This window comes from Psammomys obesus, unplaced genomic scaffold (genome assembly GCF_907164565.1).
Source record: "Psammomys obesus unplaced genomic scaffold, mPsaObe1.curated_primary_1811, whole genome shotgun sequence".
NCBI classification, from domain to species: Eukaryota; Metazoa; Chordata; class Mammalia; order Rodentia; family Muridae; genus Psammomys; species Psammomys obesus.
In genome coordinates, this window is record NW_026596069.1 from 26,086,931 (window position 1) to 26,106,245 (window position 19,315).

Here is a 19,315-nt window from a genome sequence, read left to right on the forward strand (position 1 = left end):
GTTATAGAGTACTTTTAGGTTTCTTCATAAAAAGTATTCTAGTTAGATACAAAAGGATATGAAACATACCTAATTCTTTTGCTGCTCCTTGAAAAATGTTTTTTGAGAATAAAGAGGAAAAAAACTGTGATCTTTGCTTATTCAAATAAAGGATAGTTTTAACTTAGCAATTTCTAAACTCTTTAAAAGGCTTGTAGATTAACTGTAAAGTCTGATGCTGTGTCTAATTTTCTAGAGATGACTCAGGCAGGAACATAGCTGAGTGACACTGTAGTTGTCTCACCACAGTGAGCAAAGAGCCATTCGTTTTTATACTTCTTCACTTAAATGGGTGAAAGTTTGAATAATAGAAAGAAAAACCCCTCAGAGACAAGTATTTCTTTTCCTAATTTTTTTTATTCATGAACTTTGAAAACTCAAAATCTTAGTGGAAAAGACAGATTTACTTCTTAAAAATGTAGAATAAAAGGGAGGTTGGAGAGGTGGTTCAGTGCTTAAAACTACTTGCTGCTCTTGCAGTGGGCCCAGGTTTGATTTAGAGTCACTAAAGAGCAACTCGGTCTGTAACTCCAGTTCCAGAGATTCAGTGCCCTCTTCTCTTCTCCATAGGTCCAGGCATGCAAATGGCACACAGATCTTCATGCAGGCAAAGCACTCAAGTTCATAAAAATGCGTTTGTTTTGTTTTATAGTTTGAGACAGGGTCTCTCTATGCAGCCCTGGCTATCTTAAAACTTTTGTGAGACCAGGCTGGCACTTCACTCACAGAGGTCCCACTTGCCTCTGCTTCCCAAGTTCTGGGATCAAAAGGGTGTACTACCACACCCTACCTAAAATATCTTTTTCTTGTTTATTTGTTTGTTTTTATTCTTTAGGCGGGGTCTCACTATGTAGCTCTGACTGTCCTGAAACATACTATGTATACCTAGCTGACCTTGAACCCACAGAGAACCTACCCTGCCACCGCCTGGAGCTGGGATTAAAGATGTGCACCACTATACTATGCCTGGCTTCCTTTTTGATTTTTCTTTTCTTCTTTTTTTTTTTTAAATAACCCCCCATAACAATTTTTTTTATTATTTTTAGGTTTTTGTTTTTAATATCTTGTTAGGTTACCTTATTGTACATTTACACCACTCCTGGCCCAATGTTCTGTTTTAGTATGGAGGGGAAAACTTTGTAACTAGTTTTATTTGACAGATGATGATTATTATTATTATAAATATTTAACCAATGCCAGGTTTTTAATGTCAAGTATTTGCCAGGTGTTCTTTGAGGACCCTTGTTTATAATAGAAAATGAGATATACATTTTATTTTTGTGTGCAAGAGAAGAATAATAAAAAGTACATTTTTATTATTATTTTATTTATTATTATTTATTATTATTTTATTATTCTCGTGAAGTTGGGCATGGTGGTGTTTGTAATCCCGGTACTTGGGAGATAGAAGCAGGAAGATTACTTACTACAAGTTGAAGGCTAGCTTGGTCTGTGTAGCAAATACCCATTCCAAATAGGGCTTTATGGTATGAACATATTTCCAAAGTAAAAAGAAAAAAAAGAAAAGGTTAGGATGTGTGTGTGATAAAATATATAAAAGAGGGAATGTAAGATTCTTTGAAATGAGGGGCCTAATTCAGAAAATGACTTCCCGAGAAGAGGGCCTAAAATAAAATAGGACACTCAGCATGAGTAACAGTTAGTTGGAGAGACAGAATCCTCTACATTTATTTATTCATTAAATTTTTTCATTCATTTATTGAATTCCAGAAACATCAGCATTGCTTTAGCTATTTACATGTAGTAAGCAGAGATCTGATGTCTGACTGTTTTTTCAGTGTTATGAAGTCATATGGTAGAGGGTTAAGGAAACACATAATGACATAATTGAGAGAAGTATTGTAGAAAATAAGAGAGGGTTATCTGCCTACACAGTTAACATAGCCTAAGGATTTAAAAAAAAAAAAAAAGTTGGCATGAGAAAACTAGGGTGAAAAGCATATTTTGAACATCCTGAACTGGAAAGGAGCTCAAACAAAACTTAAAAAAGAAATCTTAATGGAAGAAAAAATGCAAGAGTTCAAGAGATTTGGGGTTGGGGGAAAAAAAGAAGTACTAACAGCAGCCAAAACGTATGTTAAGAATTTGGGAGGCTGTGGCTCAGTGATAGAGGACTTGCCTACCGTGGGTAAAGTGCTAGGGCTTCGTCTCCAAAATTAAGAAGGGCAACCAGTCCTTGCAATTACAAATACAGCAATGTGGAAATAGTAGATTAACAGGAAGTACGACTCATCTGTTGCAAGCCCTTCCAGCAGAATGTTGTAAGGAAGAGAGAGATTTATTATTTAGGATGTAGGGGGGGGGAGAGAGAGAGAACAACATTTTTTTAGAGTGGTTCCCAGATACCTACTTGGGGCATTTAGTTGAATGGTAATGAGATTAAGTGAAATTAGCTTTACACAAAGGAGACAGAAAATAGATATAGGAAACTAGAGAGATGGCTCAGTAACCCTTTTGCAAAGAGCCCAGATTTAGTTTCCAGTCCCGCATGGTAGCAACTGTCTGTAACTCCAGTTCCAGAAGAGCCGATAATGTCCTTTCTGACTTCTTTGGATGCCATGCATGTATGTGGTATACATTTGTACATGTGGGCATAAGATAAAATACTCACACACATAAAATAAAAATATATGTAGTTATTTTATGCTCATCGGTGTTTTGCCTGCATGTAGGCTTGAATGAGGGTGTCAGATCCCCTGGAAGTGGAGTCACAGACAGTTGTGAGCTACCATGTGGGTGCTGGGATGGAAGAGCAGCCAGTGCTCTTTACTGCTGAGCTATCTCTCCAGTCCCAAATAATGATATATTTTTTAAAAAAACTAAAAGAAAAAGCTAAGCAGTGGGTCATATATCTTTAATCACAGCACTTGGGAGGCAGAGGCAGGTGGATCTCTGTTAAGTTTGAGACCAGCCTTGTCTACAAGAGTGAGTTTTGGCCAGCCAGAGCTACACAGAAAAACCTTGTCTCAAGAAGAAAACAGCTTTTGCACTCTTGTTATGAGGCATATGTATCTCTATCTTAAAAAGAAGTTAAGCCAGGTGTAGTGGCATTTATACAATGGGGTGGAGGGCAGAGATACAACTCTATGTTGCCTCCTGCAACAGCCTGAGTAGTTATTTTTATAAATACTTTTCAAGACCTTGTTTTGTTCATTGTGTTTTTAAAGTCAGAGTTGTGCCACACCTCCCCCAACCCCTTGTGAATGAGATAATATTGGTAGGTGGCTGTGGAGGTGCCTTGATGGGGCTCAAATCCAGTAAGTTAAAGCCTTATATAGGTTACAAGGACTTTTTACAAGGTGGTTAAAACATGGTTTTTTTGTTTTTTTATTATAAATGGAGCTTCTTGTGAGATTTCTAGGAAATTATAGGCTTATACCTGAGAAAGGAAGGCTATGTGCTTAGGCCTTACACATGATTCATTACTATTTTGACACGTACTTGAAATATGTATATATATAAAAGGAATATTGTCTCCTTCAAATACTGTTAATTGTGCTGGAATTCTTGACTCTTGGCTAACGAGATTTTAACCAGATTCTGAGATAAGAGGCTTCTTTCCCTTCTCCTGTGCCCTTAATTAGCTGTCTTTCTATCCTGTTTCAAAAATGTGTGTGTGTGTGAGAGAGAGAGAGAGAGAGAGCCTAAAGATAAAAATTGTATATTAGGCATATTAGAAAAACACAGGGACTGAAGAGCTGTCTCAGTGGTTAGGAGCGCTTGTAGAGGACCTAAGTTATATCCTTAGCATCAGTACTAGGAAGACAGAGGCAGGAGAATTTGAGGTCATGCCTGGCTATATAGTGACTAGCAAGACTGAATAACCTAGTCCTTATCTCAAAAACCAGCAGGGGGCTTGACAATGCTTTAGGGGAAGAGACTAGAGAGATAGCTCAATCAGTAATGGATCTCTAACACCCATGTAAAAGCCAGGTACAGTGGCGTATGCCTGTAATCACAATTAAGGAGTGGAGGAAGCCTAAACCAATCCCTGGCATTCACTAGCCAGACAATCTGAGAGCTCCACGCGCAATAAAAGATCTTGTCTCAAGAAATAAGGTAGAAAGGGCTGGCAAAATAGCACAGCCATAAGGCACTTGCTGCCAAGTCTAGTGACCTGAGTTCAATTCCTGAACCCCACATTGTGAAAGGAGAGAACTGAAGTTGTCCTGTGAACTCCACATATGTATGCTGTGGCATGCTTGCCCGGTCTAGTAAATTAATTTTGTTTAGAGAATACAAAGGGTTTAAGATCTGTGGAGGTCAGAGGACAACTTGTAAAAGAAGTTCTTTCCTTCTACCAAGTGGGTTCCAGGGACAGACTTGGCAGTAAGTACCATTACGTGATAGGCTGTCTCACCAGCCTTCTAGGTTTCTTGTCAAGAAAGCCTTCTAGTTTAATTGTCAAGATTGCCAAGTACTAGCTATATGTGGAGTGAGTACAGGCCTATAATCCTAGCACCCAGGAGGCAGAGACTGAAGGACCTACAGTTAAGGTCAGCATGGGCTATAAAATAGCACTACCTTAACTGAGAAACAGCAGAGAGGAGTCTGACATTTTACAAAGTATTACAGAAAAGAATTAGGACCTAAAAAACCACGAAATGGTTAACAAGTTGTCACAGATCAGAGGAAACTGTTGAATACAATATGATGTCCAAAATCAGACCCTGGGTTAGGAAAAGTACATGCCTAATACTTGTTGAAATTCCAATAGTTTGGAATTGCATTAATTTAGTATACCAATGTTAATTTCTTAGTTTTGAAAAATCTGTGTTTGTTTAAGATATTAACATTAGAGGAATTTGGCTGAAGGATATAAAATCTATTCAAACAAGATTTGTTTTTTTTTTTAAAGCATATTCTAAATTGTTAAGCTAAATATGTCTCTGATAACTGCTTAATGGGAAAAATCAAGGTTGTTTATTATTTATATTGATTGAATTCATCATGTGTTTGTTATAATAAAATATTTGGTAAGTTATATTTATGTTATATATTTATATTTAAGTTACATATTAATTTCAGGAAAGATTAGTAAAATCAGATCGAAGCTGTAGACGTGTAGGTCCAAAGCATGATGTGAGAAGTCAAAACATAAGAACCAGGGCTGGAAAAATGGGTTGGAGATTAAAAACATTGGCAGCTCTTCCAGAAGGCCCTGGTTCAATTACCAGCATCTATGTGGCAGCTCAGTCAGCTGTAACTCCAGGCCTCAGAGGTCTTATGTCCTCTTTTGGAATATTTGTGCACCAGGTACACAAAGAGTGGCAAAACACTAAAATAAAAACAAAAAACATAGATGATGCCAGGTGTGTGTCTTAATCCCAGTACGCAGAGGCGGAGGCAAGAGTACAGCCACCTCAGGGTCCTTCTGCAGCCTCTGAATGTGGGGATTGTGGGAATGTGCTTTCAATCTGAGTTTGCTGCAGTATATGGCTCATAACTAGCTGTACATGGCAGAGCAAAGAGTGGACAGTGAGACAGCATTGTGAGTGATTAACTGCATGTGAACTTTACATATTATATATTTCAGGCATTCCACTATTCTGTTCCTCATGAATAAATGAATACATATTTCTGTTTTGGAAAAGTATTCACTCTGAAAACACATTAGTTCTCTCTCTTTCACCCACATCCCCTCTCCCTCTCTCCCTCTTCTTCTTTCCTCACCCTACCCCCTTTAAAAAGGATACTGAGTTTTGTTTCCTTTTTACCTGGAGGGGATAAGCATCAGTTGGTTGAAAATACCATGGTTTTGATACGTTTCAGAGTGTTTTCGAAGATGCACCCAAAAGTAAAGTATAAGCATATAAAAGTAAAAATTGAAAGTAGATTGTGACATTTCCAGAATTCCATATTAGTGTGATCTAATTTTGACATGAGTTAGGAATTCCCTTACTAGAGAGAGAAAAAAAATACTTTGTTTGTTTGGGGTATTGTTTGTTTTTAGCTTTAAAATGACCAGCACAGACTGAATTCTTCCTTCCTACAGTGCATTTAATTGATGAGGCAAATGAAATTTTTTTTGTAAATATTTTTCATAGTCAGAAGCACCTGTTTATTTATTTATTAAAAATCCAGCCTCTATCTCATCTTTCAACTTGTTGACAAGAAACTTCTATATTCTTGTGTTCAAGAGATTCAAGAATGAATTCAGAACTTAAATTTAGGACCAAAAATCTTCAACCAAGTCTCCAAATACTGGGGCTAAGGGAAATAGCTCAAGAGTTAAAATGCCAGAGCCCACATTAATTTGATGTGGACTTAGCAACGTGCCTGTAATTCCAGCCTCAGCAGGTGGAGCAAGCTGACAAAGCTGGCAGTATCCTCAAGCTCTGAGTTTGAGTAAGAGACCCTGCTTCAGTCCCTGTGGTGGATGAGCAATTGAGGATGGTTCCCAACATCATCCTCAGTCAGACCTCCACATGTACACATGTGCCCAAACAAACGTGTGTACCCACACATACAAACCAGGCATACACACATGCATACCACACACACATAAAACTAAAATTTTGTTGTTTTTTTTTTGTTGGATAGAAGTGATTTGTTTTAAAATTACTTTGAAATACTGTTTTGAAATAAGTCTGTACTTTTTAACTCACTTGTAAGAATTATTTGAAATCCAGCACTCATTAATCTGTTCTCCATAGTTAACCCAAAGATATTTCTAGCATTGGAAACATCAAACATTTCACTCATTTAAATAATTTCCTATTTAGTAAAGTGTTTATTGTTAAATTCCAAATAAAGTGAATGCTGGTTTCATTGTTTTCTTTTTTGTTTATATACTTTGAGACAAGAGTCACACTATATAGTTTTGGCTGGCCCAGAATTCACTGTGTAGACCAGGCTAGCCTGCCTCTGCCTCCTGAGTACTGAAATTAAAAGCTTATGTCACCATCCCCAGTCACCATGTTATTTTCTAATTAATATTAAGCACAATGAAAATCCATTTTTTAGTTAGGTCTTCAATGAAGTACTTAGGTTGAATCTTGTTTTCATGGTGTGTGTGTATGTGTTAGGTTTCTGTTTTCTGACACAGGAGAATCTCACTATATATCCTTGCTTTTCCAGAACTGTCGTGTAGACCAAGCTGGCTTCAATTCACAGAGATCCACTATCTCTGACTCCCACATGCTGGGACTAAATTTGTGTGCTAGCAAGCCCAGCTTTTTTGTTTGTTTTTAAATTTTTATTCAAGTTAGTGTAAGAATGTTTGTCTCTCTGTATGTGTATGCACATATCTTTGCGTACATAAGAGTGTGTTCAACTGGGCATGGCACACACCTTTAGTCCCAGTACTTGGGAGGCAGAGGCTGATGCATCTCCTCAAGGCCAGCCTGATCTACAGAGGGAGTTTCAGGACAGCCAGGGCTATACAAAGAAACCCTGCCCTAGTATGTGTGTGAAGATCAGTAAACAACTTTTGAGAGTCAATTTTCTCTTTCTGCCGTGACTTCCAGGGATCCAACTCAGGGTGTCAGACTTGCTCATCAAGCATTTTTATTCAGTCATCCCTCTGGATTGTGTGTTCATCTCTTCTTTATGATTCTTTCAGCTTTCTGCATACAGAGACACTTATTATCAGTGGCAGTTTTCTCTACTGATTGTGATAACTTTATCCATTTGATTCTTTGTGGCACCCAGACATCTGAAAATAGTATTTATTTTTTATAGTAGATGTGATCAGGATTTTTTAAACGACAAATCAACCTCAGGACAGCTTCTTGGTCTTCTCTTATTTTTGTGGATACTGTAAGATTAGATTATTATCCCTAATCCAGGAATAATAAAAGAGAATTTATGTTCTTTTTTTTTCCTTTTCCATTTTCTGACATTCTTACCCCATACATAGTTCTGTATGTACAAATCTATACCATCTTTCTTTTTTTTGTTTAAATTGATACAAATGGTTTTTCAAAGCCCTGTCTTATAAGTTTATCAAATAATGAATAAATTAAATTCAGAAAGCCTACAATTAAAATTACTTTCAAGTCTTCTTCACATATCCAAGTTGATTTTCAGTTCTCTGCCTCCTTTACACAGAAGTCTTTGTTTACCAGCAAGCATTAAGAACTGGTTCCCAAGAATTAGCATACTTTTACTATTAAAAGTCCAGTTTTATTTAAGCATATCCTCTCAGTTTTGTGTGTAATTACTGCTTCGCTCATGTGTATGTAGTTTCTAAGTGTTTCTAGGTGGTGGTCTGAGTGCTGAGATTCCAGTAATGTTTCTAACCAAAAATTGTATGAACTGAAGCATATCCGTCTATATTTCTTGTTGACTTATGAGGTATTTCATTATGTCTTTGTTCTAAGTTGAAAAGAGAAGTTATGGAAACTTCCTGACCTCTCCTTTTTACTGTTTTCTCTCTTTCTCACTCTTGCTTTCTGTGTGTGTGTGCCTGTATGTGTTTGTGTATTTGAGGCAGTATCAGATTTTCTTGAACTTAAATGCAGATAAATACCATATTCTGTGAGGAATGAAATCTTTGTACATCTTTGCTGGCAAATCTTACCACAAATGAAGCTTAGGTACTGTTTCCTCCAAGCTGGATAGCTATAACAACAAAGTAGTAACTTCCCTTAAAAACTGACTGTGAATTAGAAGAACAAAAAAATAAAAATAAATAGTAGAAGCAGAAAACTGTTTTGTCCTTTATTAAAGAACTGAACAGAAAACCAAGCACCAGGTTCCAGTTAATCTGCTTGTACATCTGGTATTATTGCTGTGCTTTAGATCATCACCCCATTCCTAGAGTAGCTATGGTGAAAAGTCAGTCATTAAGAAGATTCATTTTAGATACCTTTCTTCATGTCTTGCAAGTACTTCCCTGTCCAGGGTATACTTGTTTTAAGAGGCCATCTTAATTGTATTCACTTTATGTTTAATTAATAGCTATAGGTTAGTTTCAGCTCCCTAGTTGGGCCTAAGTGGCTGTTCTACTTTAGTTTTTATTTTAAAATCAGATGTTCATTTAAATGTGTCAGTTACATATGTATTTAACATCTACAAGTTTTTCACAGTAATGATGAGTTTGTAGTTCATTGGCACACAAGACCCTGGGTTCAATCACTGACATTGTCTCCCCAGGAAAAAGCTAGCTTATGACCAATATTAGAACCCTTTTCATATCTTGTAGTCACTAACCATTTGTAAGCCACGTTATATTTTGTAAGGTAATATTAACATTACAAAATCCTATTTTGGGATTTAACACTGTCCTATGATTTTGAGTACTTTAATGAGCCAGTTAGGCATGTTTATTTGCCTTGATCCTGATTCTTATTTTGCTAAAAACTAAAAAATCAAATCCATGTTGCTTTTCTTCACAGCTCCCCTATAGTTAACATTATACTTTATTCTATCCTGCATTTTATTTTGCCTTATATTTGGAAATACAGTTATGTTGGTTTCTCTGTTAGAGTAGACACGTTAGTTCTTTCTGTACATTCTCTTATTCTTTCCTAATCACCCAGCTGCATAGTGGAACTTAACAAGACAGTATGTTTCTAGATTTCATATGACTTACAGGCCAACTTTAACATACTTTTTACTTCTTAACAGGTTGCTACTTCTTGTTCAAAAATTACAACATTGTTTTCCAATCTTAGATCTGTTTATATCAGTGAGCAGTGTTTTTTCAGCATCCTCATCCTCTTACTGTTCCTATTATCACTGTTTTTAGACACATCTCAAGAATACAACTTTTTTCTCTAATTACGCACTGTTGTTAAGACCAGCTCTACTCTTTATGAACAGGGCATTTGAACACACTTTTAAATTGAAAAATGAAAGCCTTTCTGAATTTTTACTCCGGTCTTCTATTTAAATCCTAAGACTAGGCTGCTGGCCTCCATTACTTTCAGAAAATGGAAAATGGCTCAGAAGCTAAGTGAGCTAAGCCATTTCTCTCTCAATTGTTTCAGTTTCTCAGGAATTGCTGAACAATGCTGCCAATAAAGATCTCCGGGGATCTGACCCCCATTCCACCTCCCACTGCCTCCTCAGCAGCTCCAGATGCCACCAAAAGAAGGAGCTTTGAAGAAAGTGCCTGTACCCTCTTTTACCCTGAGGTGGGTGAGGCCAGGCAGGGTGATTCTCAGGATATCCTGATGATCAAAGGTATAGTTCAAGACTTTCTTGAAGATGACCAAGAAATTTGGGAAAGGTTATCAAATAGCCTAGAAACCCAAAATGAAGCTCTAGAACAGATAGCACAAATGTCACGTGTGATAACATGCATAACCTTAAATAAGCTCCTGGAGGGCAGACTAGTGTACTCTTCTCTGTATCTCCTTCTGCCCAGCTCCATGTAAACTATACCCACTAGGTGTTAGCCTATGACTGAAAGAGAAGACTTATTAATAGGGCTCTTAAACCCCTTTATTCCCTGATACCTAATCCACATTGTTCTCCCATTCATCTGGAATGGTGGGTAATGCTAGAGCTCAGTGATGTCTCAAGCTTCTTGGCCACTGTTGTCTTCTGTCTTGGATGCATGCCTGGGTAGAAAGAATGTATCTGTCCCATATGTGAAGTTTCCTATATTAATACTTAGTTTTCATTGATGCCCTGACTTTTACTTCTTCAGTGTTTTATTATATCACACTGTTTAGTTCTACTCTTATCTGAGCCATACTCCATGGGGATTTACTGTACTATTAAGTTTTCAAAATCCCTTTTGTATCTCTTTGAAATTCAAGACTAAGCAATCTTTGTTCTTGAGTAAATCTTACATCAGTCATCACTGTGTTTTAGAAGTAGGGTGCATTGTGTAGAGCTGATTTTCCCAGCATCTGACTTCTCACTCTTGAGTAGCAAGTCATACATCTTCCCTGGCCAGTACTGCAAGTAGCCTACTGCAAGTATAATTGCAGTAATGTGACTTAAGAAACTGTTACATAAAGCAAACTTCATAATCTGCTTCTTCTCCTCGAGAGAGGGAAATCAGAGCAACTTAGCTCCATTCATTTCTTCTGTTCCTGTATTGCTCTTCAGAGATGAAATCTTGTCTTCATTAGAGGCTAAATCCTAGAGGCAAGTCTGATTATTCAGTCCTTCTCTTTAAGCCTTTGGTTTCTTGTCTTCTGTGACCGCCACTTTGATGTTGACATTTATTCTACGTACATTTTTAAAACATGAATATTTTCGAATGCTTAATACAAAGTCGATGTTTATTATGTACTTTCAATGGCTGGCTTTTTAGATTGTTATGAAAGGAGTATTAATTAGAAACAGTATTTTTTTTTTTTTCAGGAAAATGTTTTCTGAACTTCATCCTTTTCTCCTGAGCAAGAGATGTTCTAAATTATTCTTCATCAATTTGGGGTTTTGCTAAAATTATAAGCTTTTTTGAAGGGAAATTGATTGTTTTAATGAAGTTTTGTTACCTACAAACCAAATTAAGTGTATACCATTAAAGATTTATTCCACAAATAAGCTAATAACCAATTTTTCTAGAATTTTCTGTAGAAGAAAACAGAATGTGAAGATTAGTTTGCGAATTGGATAAGATGATGGACTTGAAAGCTAACTGCATACTTTTTATCTGAGTCTTTTAAGTGAGGTACCTAAGTTGTATTCCTTTCCCGCATCAGTTATTTCTCAAATAATTGCATTTTAAGTTTTGTTGGTTTATATATGGTTTTAATAAAAAAAATAAAGAACAGGTTAGACTCAATTTTTATCAGTAAATATTTCATAGTGATGGTACATAAAACTAAATCACTATTTTTATTCTATTATTAAAACTAGTTTTCTCCCTGCTAATATAAAGCTTCTATAAAACCTGGGATATTCTGTTAGCAACATCTAGTGTGGTTTAGCCGTTGCTTATTCTTATTGTGAGCTTACATGTCATGGTATTAAAAGGAATAGCAGTAACAGCAGCTAAGATTCAATATTAACACAACATGGTTTAACACTTCATGTAGTTTTGAGTGATCCTATTCTTTCTTTCTTTCTTCTTTACTCCCAGGTACCCAGTCAACTTCAGATAAACCTTCCCAGCGATCATCAGAAAGCACAAATTGTAGTCCTTCTCGTAAAAGGTCTTCATCTGAAAGTACTTCTTCAACAGGTGAGTGATATTGTTTTTCTAGATTTTCAGAATAGTTTTCTATCTGGAACGTGAGATTAATGAATCTGTGTAAAGCAAACAAAAGTGGTCTTGTCTTCTCAGGGTCACTGATAATAGGTATTGGAAACATTCACTAATTTTATTTTTAAGAAATTGAAGTGTGAGGGCACTTGCGCAATGGCTTAGTAGTTAAGAGCGTGTATTTTTCTTGGAGAAGACCTGAGCATGGGGATCTGACACCATTGGCCTTTTCAGGGATCTTCACTTGTGCACATACTCAGACTTAACACATATGCACATATTTTTTTTTTAATTGAAATGATTTTTTTTTAAGTGTATTCTGTAACAGTGTGGCTTGAAGCCCTTTAATAAATTTTTGTTGTTGGGTATGTTGGCACATGCCTGTAATCTGAGCAGTTGGGGAGTTCAAGGGTCATCCATGAAATATTTAAAGATAAATTTCCTAAATATACTAAGTATTTAATTTAAAAAATGAAAAGTAAGCTGGTAATCCCAGCACTGAAGAGACTGAGGGAAGAAATATTGCCATGAATTTGGGGCCAGCTTGGGCAACAAAGCAAGACCCTGTTTCAAATATATATACGATGATAGTAATTATAAGATTCAGAAATGTAGATTAGTTGATAGAGTACTTTCCTAGCATGCATACTTGCAGCCCTGGTTTCTTTCTCCAACACTACCCTATATATAGTGCATGCCTAGGCTACATGAAACAGTCTCAGAAGAATAATTAGAAAACATTGTTGAAAATACATGTCATTGTTTAGAAGACAGAACCATCAAAATGACAATTCTCCAAGCCAGTCTACTTGTGCAGTGTGGTCTTAGTGAGATTAATTTGAATGACAGGCTGATCCTAAAATATATTTCATTTTATTTTTAAATCGAGAGTGAGAAGGATTGCATGAGTTGATTAAATCATGGGTTATATAAGGCTTTTTCCACAGCACACAATGTAACATCTATGTGATATACATTGCTGTGTTTTTACATGTTATGTGTGTATTTCTGCTTACTCATGTGCATACATGTCACTTTGCCTATTTGGGGGTCAGAGAACAATGTTCCTAGGGTGGGTTCTCTCCTTTTGCCATGTGGAAACCTGAGATTGAACAGATTGAATTTAGGTTTCAGGCTTGGCATCGAGTATATCTACCTGCTGAGCCACCTCACAGGTCCTAGTTCTAAAATGTATATGGTACCCAGCAGGGGTGATGGCTCATGCCTGTTACCTTAATACCTGGGAGGCAAGGGATTTGCCAGGGATCCAAGACCAGCCTGAAATACAAACTGAGACCTTTCAAAACACATAAAAGGGTCTGAGATTATAGCTTCATTGGAAAAGCATTTGTTTCTCATGCATAAGACTCTAGCTAGGTTCACCAGTAAAAAACAAACACACAGAAATGTAAAATATCAGCAGTTTTGTTCTTTCAGAAACATTTTGAAGACTTGCACATGGCCTACTGTAAAGCATAGGCTGGGAAGACAGCTCAGAGGGTAAAGTGCCTGCTGCACAAGCACAGAACTGAGCTGGTGCCTCAGCACCCAAGCCAGGGAGAGCCAATGTGTAACTCAAGTGCTAGAGTGTGGAGACGGGGGGTCCTGGAACTCATCATAGGAGCCAGTGTAGCCAAATTTTGGATGAGTTCCAGTTTCAGTGTAACACCCTGTTTCAGAAAATAAAGTGGAGATTGAGGAAGATGCCCAACATTGAATTCTGGCCCCTTCCAGCATGTGCATGTATACACAAACTTATACATACAGCATACATTCCCACAAAAAGACAGTGTGATATTAGTGAAAGGACAGACAGATTGTTCCTAGAGGTGTTGGTCAGAGCCTGGGCCTCAACAGCTTCCTAACAAGTCAGTCTTGACCACCTGTTCCCAGAAGGCTTATTAAACAAGTAATAGAGAAAAGCAGAAAAGGAATAATTGGTCTGTGACCCTATATTTAAGAGAGGTACAAAGCTACCCATTGACCTCCCTCCTGTAAGTCTGTCATCCAAGTCCTGACATGAGGTTCAGGTTTAAAGAGACAGTAAGTATGTGCACAAAAAGCTACCCTGATACCCTAACCAAGGACCATGCATGGAGAAGACCTAAAACCCCAGCTTAGATGTAGCCCATAGACTCAGTCTCTAAATGGGTTCCCTAATAAGGGAAGCAGGAACTTTGCGGCATGAACTCAGTGAATGGCAGTCTCTCTGATCACCTCCCCCTGGGGAAGACAATGCAACCAGTCCTGATGAGACCTGATAGGCTAGGCTTAAATAGAAGGGGAGGCAGACCTGTAGATTAGGGACAGAGCATAGGGAGAGAAGAGGGAGGGGCAACAGCTGGGATACAAATTGAATAAATCGTAATAAATGATAATAATAAAACAAACAAACAAAAAAAAAAAAAAAACGCTGCCCTAAGCATAAATGGTTCATTGTCTTCAGACACTTGCTCTTGCAGAGGGGCTGCCTTTGGCTCCCAGCACCCAAACAACTCTTCACTATGGTTCACTGCAGTTATGGACTCCAGTCCCAGGACTCAAGTTATAGTTATAGACATATGTACAAGCAAAACACAGACATAAGATAAACCTTAAAAGTACCAAGTTAAACGTTGTGCACACTGCTAATCCCAGCACTCAGGAGGGAGAGGTAGGCAAATCTCTGTAAGTTTAGCCAGGTCTAAATAGTGAGACCCTGTCTCAAAAATAACAAAAATGGAAAGAAAGCAATCTTTCAGGCTCCAGGTTTCAGCAAGGTGTTGGCATTGCTGAAAACTCTCCTGAAGACAAAATTCCTTCGCCGGCTGGTCCAAGGGCCCTCGCTATTTCCTTCTTCCTAGGTGAGGTTCCTGTGAAGGAAAATTGTCTGCAACCTAATAGCAAAGATAAACAAACAGAAGGGCACAAAGTTTTTTTTCCCCCTTTTGTGATAATTTGAATGACAGTGGTCCCTATGGGCTCATATTTGAATGTTTTGTTCCCAGTTGTTGGAATTATTTGGTGAGGGTTAGGAGATGTGGCCTCAGTGGAGGAGGTGTGTCACTGGAGATAGGCTTTTAGGTTTCAAAAGACCACAGTAGGCTGTTTGTTTTGCTCTCTGCCTCTATTTTCTGGATAACATGTAAATTCTGAATTGTTATGCCTGCCTGCTGCTGTGTTTCCTACCACATAATAAATATGGACTGAAACTGAAACTGTTATCAAGTCCTCAATTAAATGCTTGCTTTTATAAGCTGCCTTAGTTTTGGTGTCTCTTTACAGCAGTAGGACAATAACTAAGATACCTCTTTAATCCTATGACTTGAGAGACAGAAGCAGCCAGAGCTCTATGAGTTCAAGGCCAGCCAGGTCTACATAGTGAAATGTTGTCTCTAAAAAAAGAAAACAAAGAGTTTCCATTCCTTTCAGGACTATAAACATACAATATGGCTTAATGAAACAGAAAGTCTGGAAACTGGGCCTTTGAGCTTGTGTTTTGGATAATGGTATATGTCTTCAAGCCTGATGATCTGAATTACAATAAATAAATAGTTTTTTAAAGAAACCGTTAAAAGACCAGTAATAGTTGCTCCTTTTTATACTTATTTTTAAAAATATCTGTCTGTCTATCTATCTATCTATCTATCTATCTATCTATCTATCTATCTATCTATCTATCTATCTATCTATCTATCTATCTATCGTATTTGTGTGCCAAGTGCACAGGACAGAGGTCCAAGTACAACTTATAGAAGTCAGATATATTTTTTCACCTTGTGTGTCTCAGGGATGTAACTCAGATCATCAGGCCTGGCAGCAAGTGTCTTTACCTCCTGAGCTCTCTGGGTGGCTCTATACATAGCCTTTTGATTCATTTGGGGTTGGTGTTATGGATGGGTTGGTTAGCTGTTTATTTTAAGACACAAGGTTTTACTAGTGTCAGGCTAGTCTAGAACATTATATAGCTCATCCTGGGCTAAAGATCAAAAGAAACCCTGTGTCAACCTCAGAAGTACTAGGATTGCAGTGAGAGCCACCACTCCTGTCCTTCCAGTTCATTCCTCACAAACATATTCTAATGTTATGAGATACTTCTTTTTTTTTTTTTTTAAGGTTTATTATGTATACAAAATTCTGTCTGCATGTACACCTGCACACCAGAAGAGGGCACCAGATCCCATTATAGGTGGCTGTGAGCCACCATGTGATTGCAGGGAATTGAACTCAGGTCCTCTGGAAGAGCGTCCAGTGCTCTTAACCTCTGAACCATCTCTCTCTCTAGCCTGAAGATAAGTCTTTTTAACAAAACTACTGAGTAGCTGGCTTTATGAAAAGAGAAGACCATTGACTGTATGCCATGGAAATTTTAACTTGAAATAGTTTTCTCTGAAATTTGTAAAACCAGAAAACACAGAAGAACACATAGAAAGTCATCATGACCATGGGATAGACAAAGATTTATTTTTCTTTTCTTTTTTTTTTTTTTTTTTTTTTTTCAAGGTAGGGTTTTTTTATATAGCTCTGGCTACATGTACTGTATGTACAGTACATCCTGGAGCACATACTGTAGACCAGGCTGTCCTTGATCTGCCTCCCAGGTGTGGGAATGATCAAAGATTAATCCCATGGGAGGAGCAGAGATCCAGTTACATACCTCACCCTCCCACACTGTTCATTTTGTGGATTTTAACTGGGATGTTAGAAAAATTGTTTCCTGATAAGATAGATGATTTTATGATTCCTAGTACTTGATAGAGAAATATCTGGAATTGGGCTAGAGAGCTAGATGGCTTAGTGGTTAAAAGTACTTGTTGGCCTTTTCAAAGGACCCAAGTTCTGTTTCCAGCATTTCATCCTCTCTGGTCTCAAAGAGCATCTGTACACCCGTGACATAGACACACAAATACATGAGTAAAAGTAAAATAAATCTTATCAAAAAAAGTAAAATAATAACATTTTCTTTTCTCCTGTGTTTGTTTTTGAATAGGGACTCGTGTAGTCCATATTGGAATCAGACTCACTGTGTAGTCAAAGTTCTCTTAAATATCTGATCCTCCAGCCTCTACCCCTCTCTCAAGTACTGGGTTTGTTCCCTAAACCTGTTACATGCGAGCAGACACTCTGTACACTGAACTCTAGCTCTAAGGCCATTCTTTTATTTTAAAAGTGTGTTTGTGTGTGCATGCATGCAGGCTGGCATCAGAGGACAACTTTGAGAGGTTCTCTCCTTCCACTGTGGGCCCTAGGGTTGCAACTTAGGTTATCAGCAAATGCTTTCTATCTGCTAAACCTCATCCATCCTAAACCATTTAGCACTAATTTTAGTGGTTTTGGACAGTTTTGTTATGGCCAACTTTCCTGGTCCCCATTGTGTAGCTCATGCTGACTTGAAGTTTATGGCAATCCTCCCTCAGGCTCCTATATTCTGAGGTTACAGGTATGAGCCACCATGCATATCAGCTAATACCACATTTTAAATTAATCAATTAGAAAACTGTGACCTGTGGATATTAATAGTATGAGCTGGGCAGTGGTGGCCCACACCTTTAATGCCAGTACTTGGGAGGCAGAGGCAGGCAGATGGCTGTGAATTTGAGGCCAGCCTGGCCTGCAAAGTTATTAGTCCAGCATAACTAAGGCTACACATAGAAACCCTATATTGGGGAAAAAATGTTTAGGGACTGTCTTAATTTCTTTCCTGTGATTGAAAATGACCTGCCAGAAGAAACTTAAGAGGAGTTTATGGTACCATCCATCTTGGTGGGGAAGTCAAGGCACCAGGAGCTTGAAGCCTTTGGTCACATCATGTCCAGAATCAGGAGATGGAGAGGGATAAACCTAAGCTGCTTTTTGGTTTCCTTTCTCAGTCTAGGATCCCTTGTAGAAGAGGGATGCCACTCACCACGGGTGGGTCTTCCCGCCTCAGTTAACTAAATCAAGATTGGGCTGAATAGATGGCTCAGCAGGTTAGCACATGCTCTGCAGGCACACTGAGTCCAACTTCAAATCCACATCACCGTGGAAGAACTGAAGACAGAAAGTTGTCCTCTAACCTTCACACATGCACTGTACCAGGATGTGCACAAACACATACACCATACACGCAGAATAAAAGCAGTAATTCTTTTAAAAAGATAAATCTCCTAGAGACATATTCAGAGACTCATCAGAGCACTGCCCCATGTCATCTTGACACTCAAACATATCCACTTTTATGCTGTAACTTCCAACCCTTGAATACATACTTTCAAGATATAAAATATATTCATCCCAACTGTCTGTAACCCTTTAAAAGTCCTTAGTCCTGGAGCTAAAGAACTGATTCAGTAGGTCAGCACACTCACTTCTCTTAAGACTGATACCTGTTTGGTTCCAGTTAAAATAATAAGATGAAAAAATAAGGTGGATAGCTCATAAGAAACAGCAAGATTAAATCCTTCCCCCAACAAATATAAATTTGGATACACACAAACAAACAAACAAACAAACCCTGTAGGCATGATTTATTAATTCCAGGACTCAGGAGACTAAAGGAGGAGGATAACCTTACATAGTGAACCCCGGGCCAGCCTAGACTATAATCACACCCTTTTTGAAAAAGCTAGACAAGGGAAGAGAAAGAACCCATCTTGCTCAGGATTTAGCTAAGTGTAAACTTGCCTGATATGGGAAAGTCTCTGGATTTGATCCCCAGGATTCAGGAAGAAAAGACAAGTGTAGATCTTTATCCAATCTTTAACTGTGTAGCCTTTAACACTTCTTTATCCTTGTCAGTATAGAAAGTCATCTAGCCAGTCATTGAACACACTGTAATTGCAGCACTTGAGGACATAGACATGAGGATTAGGGATTCAAGATAATCCTCTACTAGAATGACATCAAGCATGGTAGACTCCAGGCCCGTCTGAGCTACAGAAGACCCATCTTAAAGTAAATGAAGGGTCTGGGAGATGAGTTGGTGGTTAAAACTCTTACTTCACTCCAGATTACCGGGGTTCATTTTTCAGCACCCATATCTGACAGCTCACCAACTTCAGGGGTCCTGACTACCTCTTCTGGCCTCCATGGGCACCTGTATGCACATGCCATACACACACATGCATAAGTCAAAAATAAGATTTAATTTAAAAAATTAAAAGCTGGTAAATTACCTGTAATCCTGGC

At 38.0% G+C, this 19,315-nt stretch overlaps 1 protein-coding gene across 4 annotated transcripts in view; it reads left to right on the plus strand.

The window, feature by feature from the left end:
- Positions 1–19,315, plus strand: part of Ash1l (ASH1 like histone lysine methyltransferase) — a 118,202-nt gene that overhangs the window by 39,757 nt on the left and 59,130 nt on the right. For all 4 annotated transcript variants that reach the window (XM_055625649.1, XM_055625650.1, XM_055625648.1 and 1 more), the window contains one exon: positions 12,047–12,148. In XM_055625649.1, the coding sequence (XP_055481624.1) occupies positions 12,047–12,148 (102 nt within the window). The remainder of the gene's footprint in view (positions 1–12,046; positions 12,149–19,315) is intronic.